At 42.0% G+C, this 9,013-nt stretch overlaps 1 protein-coding gene across 1 annotated transcript; it reads right to left on the bottom strand.

Annotated features, from left to right (window-relative positions):
- Positions 1-2,896: 2,896 nt before the first annotated feature.
- Positions 2,897-8,139, bottom strand: FGF20 (fibroblast growth factor 20). The gene is given in 4 exon segments (XM_013949421.2): positions 2,897-3,142; positions 4,885-4,988; positions 7,637-7,995; positions 7,997-8,139. Coding segments are annotated over 4 exon segments (852 nt in total).
- Positions 8,140-9,013: the final 874 nt, after the last annotated feature.

Raw genomic sequence — 9,013 nt, 5'->3', positions numbered from 1 at the left:
GGGCTTCCTCTAGTGGAAGTGAAAGCCACACACAAAGCAGTCACTGGCAACTAAAGGTACTAGTCTAATGACATAAGAAAATAGGTATTTCAAAGTGTGATTTCTACATCTACATCCTACATCATCCATCTACATCTACAGCCATTTTCAAAGTAGAAAAGCATTAACTGCATCCAAAGATTATGATGGACAGAATATAACAGAATGAAAATAAATGCTACAAGCCAAATGAAATGGGAAAATGCAGAATCTGTTTTCAATGGAAATACACGGAGTCGATGATAGGTTTTCAATGCTCTGAAGGCTTTGTACCATCATTGATCACCATAGTACCTGCTGCATTACAGTTTGTTCAAGGATTATTGACGTATTCTCTAAAATGAGAATGGGGCAAGCAAATAATAGCATATATCAAATTTCTTCTTCATCTGTATGCTGGCTAGGTGCTTGGATTCAGAAGTTTCGGCTGAAGATTATTCACCACTTAAAGCTATCCTCAGTTACTGTTTTGGACTGTATCAAAACTGTTAAAACAAAGATGTACAATAAGGATACGACGTATATAGTCTAATAATGATTGCAGCCCTTGCCATCTTCAACGTACTTTGGAAGTAGCTGGATTAACAGTAAATTGCTAATCCAAAGAAACATAACTCTATTATTGGTATGAGTTAAACACTCAGCATGTTTGCCAAAAATGCATGGGAATTATGTCCTGAGCAGCAGTCATTTGTTTGTTACACAATTTATGTGGAATAAATTATTTTTTAACATACAGAGGAAAAAATAAACTATTTAAAGCATACACTGTTCTGTTTAGCCATTGATCTATTTTCAATCCGACTCAATGTCAACCATAAAATCAATACCGGATGGTAAGTTGAAGTGCGTTATAACATTTGTTTAACAAACTATATTTAGTGCACAATAGATCTTCCACTGCCTGTTTTAATGATACCTATTAACCTCAGTAAGTTACATAATGCTAGCTATAAAATGCTGAAACATCTTTTTGTGCACCTGCAATCAATTTCTAATAGGAAGAAAGTCAAATCATTTTTTTTCCCCACAGTCCATGACTAATCTATGTTCATCCACTTCTCTTTATAAATTGCAGGAAGTTCTGGTACAGTAATGATTTTAGCAAGTGTGTTATATACTGGGAAGTGCTTTTAATTAATACTTTGGTTTGATATAAATTATGTGCGTGCAGTACTTGAACCATCTATGCATTCACAAAACTGCAACTCAAAGGAGGTTACTTTGAACTGGACCCAACGCAGCCACAGCCCCCGACAAGGGAGACGGCCTCTGGGCAAGCATCTCACAGCAAGCTGCAGCAGGTGGAGGTCTAAATCATACAGGGTCTATCAAAACCTTTAGTATTCTCAGAGAGACTGGAGATTTTCCTGCAAGTCAATTTGCAGAAGAGTTTGTGTTTCAGAACTGACAGTCCTGAACTAAATTAGTGTAAATTAAACTAGCGTAATCTATCTAGTGTTTAGTTGTAACTAGCATAGGGATATATCTCATCCTTGTCCTGACAGGCTTCACTCAAAAACTGATGCTCAGATTATTCCCTAATGGAGACAACTGAGATGAGAAAGTATTCTCCTTAGGCTCTTCTGTGCTCAGTCTCCTTAGGCTCCTCTGTACTCAGTGGAGAAACAACCTTCACTCACACAAAGCCTTTCATTCAGCAGTATCAGATTTTACTCCATTACTGTTCCGCCTTAAATATTGTAGTAGACAGGGAAAATAATTAAAACATCTTATACAGTGATGGGACTCCTCCATGAAAATTAAGTGATGCAGAGAATTCTAGTCATTTAGTTATTCAGGTGTTAATAAAGATACCAGGAGCCATTTAGCAAAAAACATCAAGCACCCTGTGATTTGAATCAAGATTTTAAGAGCTAATACAGCTTGCTCTTCTAAGATAACTGCACTGTTTATAATTGTTGCATGCTTGCAATGCTATATATAGTGTGCTAAGAGACTCTTCACTTAAAAAAAGACAATAAACCCAATAAAGTGAAATAATTTTTAATTCCCTTTTCAAATGTGCATTTGAATTCAGTACAGATCTGTAAGGCACTCTCATAGGTCAAAAGTAACCAACGTTCTTTCCAAAATAAGGAGAGTCATGAGGCAATGGTATGTGCATAAAATATAACCTAATCTATAACTGATAAACAATGAAATCTGAATGTTCAGGGTTTGGATGCATTGCAATGTAATGTCATTTCTGCATCATGACACTACTCAGACACTACTAAATATTGGCACTGTAAATGATTTCTCATTGGGGTTGGGGGCTTGTATTCTCTTCATATCCCAGTAAAAAATAAACTCTTCAATAAATAAATATATAAAATAAATATATGCTATCTGGAGATGTATAAATAGGTCCATCCTATGAAGAAAAGTTCCAGCTCTGACTGTGATACATTGACATCTAAGGTCCATCACTGAAGTGGAGCCACTACAGCTTCATATACAGTTCAAGATTTATCACTATTTTACAGTTCATTTCTTACTATTTCTTCCAGCTATTCTCTGATCCAGACGCTGTAGGTAGTTTTTTGCTAATTTATAGACAGTAAGTAATCCAGACAAAACAGGCAGGAGTCTGGTATTTAAAAAAAGTCACACTCCAACTTCCCACTGGCTACTGGACAATTCAGCAAATTTGAGTGAGGCTGGTCTGCTCTGAGCTTTAAGGCTTTGTCTCCTAAATCAGAATGCCAGGAAATAGAGGCTTGGCTGTCACTAAGCAGCTTCTTCAAAGCCAGGATTGCAGAGCTCTGCAAATTCTCCATGCTGGTATTGCCACGGATGAAGTAGTAAGATCAAACATCTCCGGGATGGGTCTTTTCCAAACTTCTGCCCCTCCTCAGCTGTATCCCAACACATCCTTGTACAGTTCTGGAACTCTTTCAGGATCCACGGGCCTGGGCAGGAAATGTGTGAATTTCTGGTGTCTTCTGGACCGTGCCCCATCTCTGGGGGTACCGTCTTTGTTAAGTGCTACGAAGTATCGCCGCCCTGAATCTCCATGTTTGTACACGTTGGATGAGTAAGTGTTGTACCAGTTTTCCTCAAACTGCTCCCTGAAGATGCACTCAGAAGTTAGCTTCTCCTACAGAAAGGAACAGAAGAAAAATAGGAAGTCAAGCCATTTTCAGCAATCAGTGACTAAATACCTCAACACACTTACAAAAAAACCATGATAAAAGTAAACAAAATATTTTAGGCTTTGTGCTGCCTTACTGTTCATTCAAATGTTAACAGATCAAACCCCAAAAGAGTATGTAGACACGAAATGGAGTTTGGAAGGCTAACTTATCTTTTACTCATTTGAAAAGTGGACCCCTTCATACACAGTTTTGGATTTGAACACCAGTTATATGACTCCCTCTAGGAGGGCATTCCTCATGTACGACTTAGCTAAAATTCACTTGACCTCCAGGAACTGTATTACAGAGAGGTCTGTCCTGGGGTATCTACCCTTTCTAGAAAAGAGATCTGGTGGATGGATTCAGGCACTACGTTACAGATCAGCAAGGTACTGGAAAGTGTTCTTTGTGGTATACTTTACTTCTCACATTTTAAACAGGACTGACCACAACAAATAGTAGGTGGTTACTGCTTTCCTTCTGTGGAGAAATACTGTTATGACACAAAGGAAAGCTATCATAACCTCAGTTTAAGCTGTATGGTCCAGTGTAAGTGCAAGAACTTTGCCAGCAGGTCACCATTTTTTATTCAACCAGAACACCAAATACCATGAAAGCCTTTAATACTAATACTTTTAGGCCAAAACCCAGAAAGGATGTCGATGATCCATAAAGTCACAAATACTGATAACACACACTTTTCTCCTTTCTGTTTAGAAAGTATTCATCACTTTCAATATGAAATATGAGGTATAGCTAAACTATAAATAAGTTGGTCCCAGAAGCAATAGAAACAGCAGTGATGAACTTGAAATATCTACTTGCTGGTGAAAAAACTATGCCCTAAAACAATGAGGCATTAACTGGGAGGAGAGACAGAATATTTTATCTCAAGACATTTTAAAACTTGGAAGGAGTGCAAGACCATTATTACTGTATTAGTACTGGGAAAAAAAAGAGAAAAAAAAAATCAAAGCTTATATTTTACAGTGTCAGGTTGAAGTTATTCATTAGGATCAGATAACTAAAGAGTACAAGCTTGTTTTCATTCTTAGACACAAATATTCCAGCATTTGGACCAACAGGCACTGCTGGTACTCTTGCCCCATTCAGATTTTGCAAATAACGGTGGTATACAACTGTGACATATGGTATTGTCTTTCTTTTCCCCCCAACACTTGAAAGAATGCTTTTACATTAAAAAGCTGGTACCTGGAAGTATCACCTGTTGATTTATAAAGGTGCATTAGGCTACACGTAAAGTAAGTCAGGGTATTATATTAATTGTTGATTTGTTCCATAGCTATCCTTTTAACTCTTTTGCACATGCATTAAATATTTTTAATGATAGAATATGTGCTGACCATGACAGTCCTGCAGGGTTAGTACTTACAAAGAAAATTATATACCAGGCAACTTAAAGGCTTTTTAAATAGCTAGTTTAAATAGCTCTTTTTGTCTTAATTCAAGAGGAATATTTCTTTTCAGTTTTCTTAATCTAAGACAGAGAAAATTTTCCCATCAAATCTTCAGCATCCAAGCCAATACCACATGCTTTGAGAATTTAGCATACTTTTCAACAGGAAAAGATGGTCATGCTTTGAAAGCGAAGATTACCTAAGCTAGCTGCCTGAGGTGTTTGCTCAGTGCTAGTAAGGTAGTTAAAACCTGAACATGTACAAACTGACCCGAAGGTAGTACTTACAGATCCATAGAGTTCTCCCTTCTCGTTCATTCCAAGGTAAAGGCCACTGTCCACACCTCTGATGCTGACCAGTCCCACCGCCACGCTGATGAATTCTAGGATACCTGAACATACACCCAAAGGAAAAAACAAAAGAGATGGCTTTAATTCAACCTGTGACAAAAAATAAAAATAAAAATAAAAATAAAAAAAAAATCAAGAAATACATCCAAAATACAGTTGAAAGCAAGGGGAAAACCACATTTTTTATAATAAATGTGGCTTACATTTTCTGAAATTTCAAATATTGAATGGAAATGTTTATAGCTTTCACAGGAAAGCAGTCTGAGAAGTCACATCTTGGAAGAATGCTACATTCTTTAAAGAAACCTTTTTATTTTGAATAAGAAAGGATTCCATTCATCACTGAGGCTAAAGCCTTCAGTACTATACAGTTGCAATCTATAATGACTATAGACTATTTGCTGAACTTCCCACTCAAATACTGGAAGATAGGTTTGAATAACCCCAAAATATATTTTACCTTCTCTATAGCATTATCTTAAAAAAAACATTTCCATTATCAGACCATTTGAATGGAAATCAAAGTACAGATGGGAATTTTATAAAACAGAATCTACCCACAGGAAAAAAAAAAAAAAAAGTATTTGCCAGACATCTTATCTAGCATATGGGCCCACACCTCTTGACACAACTTGCTATCATCAGTGCAGGCTTTTCATGTGCATGAATTATGTTGCTTATTTTCTAATGTTTGAATTATAGCACTATTTATACTACATTGGTCCAAAACATAATATATATTAATACAAAGTAATCAGGAGCATGGGGCATTATTTGAAGCCTGCAGTTTGGCAAGTATATGCACAACATATTTAACCAATTGATATGCACAGATTACATTACATATGAAATATGAAAGAAAGGGAATGTGTGAACCGGCTTTTTGAAAGTGAACAACATAAACAAAGCCTCAAAAAGCAGTTGTTCTAGAATCATACCTAAGGTTTTGCTGTGCAGCAACAAACCCACACTACATTTAAAAAAATCTGAATCTCAGGAAAGTGTTTAAATAGTGTGTTTGAGTTTGACTATGTCTTTTTGTCTATTTTCTGTATTTGCGACTACTCTTTTTCATTCAGGACCATTTTTCACTCTAAGACAGATGGACTGTCTGGACTATACAATAATTTAAAATGTTTTGAATTTTAATTGCGCTTTGGCATGTCTCTTATTTATATAACCAAGCAGCAAAGGAAATAAATCCTTTACAAAGAGTAAGCATTCAAAATCCTACTGCGTGTAAATCATCATAGGTTTTCCAGTTCCTAAAGCACAAAATCCCATAAAAAGAGGTGGAGGTATTTTGTCTTTCTGGTATCATTTTCAAAGCCACCCTTTTTCAAAACTATAATAAGCAGGTGATTCAACCCACAAAGCAACCACATCAGACAAACCTGCAGAGAATAGTGGTAGCATAAAGGAAGAACATTTCTAAAAAGCCCAATGAATGTTTGATCTGGGGCTAATTTTTTTTTCTTTTTAAGCAAAGATTTATTTCATGTTTACATGCTGTAGGAAATCTTCCTTCTGAGAAGAACTTTCTGTTTGACTACTGCTCTTTCACTTCTGAAAGCATCCATGTGTTATAAAAGCAATTAAGAGCCATTCCAGCAGATTGTTTTGACTATTAGAAAGATGATAGGAAACTCTTTAATCACCTTTTTATGACTGCTAAATCAATGCACACAAAAATTCGCATGTAGTTGACAACAGCAGGTTTGTTCAGATGCTCAGCTCCTACACCCATTATTTAGGATTTACTCTTATATTGCAGTAAACATTTACATTCGAGTTGTCCTCTCCTCCTTTTGGTTTATTGACCGAAAGTACCATGAAGCATTTTAAGTATTTGAGCAGAGGAGGCATTTCAGGCCTCCCTGCTTCAACTTTCTGCTCTGCAAAACAAAGCAGTCTGATGCAGAGGAAAGGGTCAGAGCGACTTAGTCCATGATCTGTATTAATTTATAAAGACTCAAGACACTGCAATACAGCTAGTCTATACAGAGCGCTGTGACTGACCCGATCTTTCACTTTCCCCATGAAGCCCACAGGTGTGTGCCTGCGCTCACACGCACCCGGCACAGGCTGAGCTGGGCACACACGGGGGTCTCACAGCCGGCACAGGGTGCACAGCCCTCTCCTGCACCCTCGCTCTGACGTCTTTGAGCAGGAGGGCGCAGCCAGTGATCAGCCCAGCCTCTCACCCACCTGCCCCAGCACACCAGCATCACACCTCCTTCACAGGGGCATGTGTGCACATGCTCACACATGTGCACATACACAGGTGCACACACACACACACGTGCATATGCACACACATCTACATGCATATGCATGCACACACATGTACATATACAGGTGCACATGCATACACACATACACGCACATGTATGTGCACACATACAGGTGCACATGCACACACACGTACACACACGCACACATATACAGGTACACACACGCACACATATACAGGTACACACACGCACACATGCACACACATATAGGTGCACACACATACAGGTGCACATACACGTGCACATGCACACGCACGCATGCAACACATATACAGGTGCACATGCACACGTGCAGACACAAACACGCACACGGGCACATACACACACACGTGCACGGGCACATGTGCACCCCCCCGCCCCATGCACCCGCCCCGCCGCGGCGGGCGGCTGCCTACCGAAGAGGCTGTGGTCCTGGCGGGTGCCGCGCACGCTGCCGTCGGGCAGGATCTGCAGGTGGAAGCCGGTGCGGCAGTAGAGCTGCCGCCGCCGCAGGATGCCCTGCAAGTGCGCCAGGTCCGCGGCCGCCGCCGCCGCCGCGCCGCCGCCGCCGCCGCGGGCCGCCCGCTCCGCCGGGGCCCGGCGGTCTCCGAGCAGCGCCGGGCGCTCGCCGGCGGGCGGCAGCAGGAAGTGGGCGCCCACCGGCTGCCCCAGGCCGTCCAGACCGCCCAGGAAGCCCCCCACCTCGGCCAGCGGAGCCATGGGGGCGCGGGGCGAGCGGGCTAGGGCGCGGCGGGGGGCAGCGGCTGCCGGCCTGGGCATGTGGGGGTGCGCGGCGGGGCCCCGCGCATGGGGAGCGGGGGGCCGCGGGGGGCCGAGCCGCGCCGAGCCGCGCCGAGCGAAGCCAGGCGGCGGTTACGCGCCCCGCGTGTGTATATATACACGGCGGTCGCCCTGACATATGCTAATGAAGCCCTCTCCGGGGAGGCTGCGTTTGAAATTGTAAACCGCGCTCCCCCTCTCCTCGCACCTTCCTCTGATCTGCGCTGACGGCGGGGAGGCAGCTCCTGGCGGTGCGCGCACGCACACGCGCGCACACGCGGGGGCGGGGGCGGCGTGCCGGCTGCCGGGCGCGGCGCGGCGCGGCGCTGCGCGGCCGCGGCGGTGGCGGTGCGGGCAGCGGGCCGGGAGGCGGCGGACAGGTGCAAGGAGAGGCAGGAGGGAAGACGGAGAAAGGGCGTTACCGGAGGGTTAGACCTGCCCAGACACACATGAAAGAAAGAAACCAAAGATCTGACAGCTTTACTCCCTGCTTCTAAAACGCTAATAAAATGTACATGCATTACCCTTTCCTTTTATCGCCTCGCTTACAAGCAGGGGAATTTTTAAAGAAATTGGCATAGTCAGGGAGGTGCTTTCCCCTCTGCAAATTCTCCCCCGTATTTAATTTATCACTAGCATGACATGAAGCTGATCTATAGCGTTTGGATATCTACAGAACGTCTTAAAGACATAAAGTGGCAGGTCCGTGCTCTGGGTAAATATTTTCAAAACAGGCAGACATGAAGAAAGAAAGAAAGAAACAAACAAACAAAGAAAGAAAGAAAGAGGGTGAGAGAGGGCCCGTCTAAACCATCTTCTCTGGGGCTTTGCATTGGGCCCATCGCCAAAGTCTGTGGGCAAGTAAATTAACAATAACATAACCTATTGAGAGGACTCTGCTGTCTTTCTACAGTGTTTTGATCCAATTTAGGACTTTAATATCCTGCTCCAGGTGAGCATATGCATTTTTTTCAGCCCATGGATAGAATGGTTCAGGGATGCAGATTTGTTCC

The sequence above is a fragment of the Apteryx mantelli genome, chromosome 5 (genome assembly GCF_036417845.1).
Source record: "Apteryx mantelli isolate bAptMan1 chromosome 5, bAptMan1.hap1, whole genome shotgun sequence".
Lineage (NCBI taxonomy): Eukaryota > Metazoa > Chordata > Aves > Apterygiformes > Apterygidae > Apteryx > Apteryx mantelli.
Note: the sequence above shows the minus strand (reverse complement) of the source record. Positions and strands in the feature narration are given on the sequence as shown.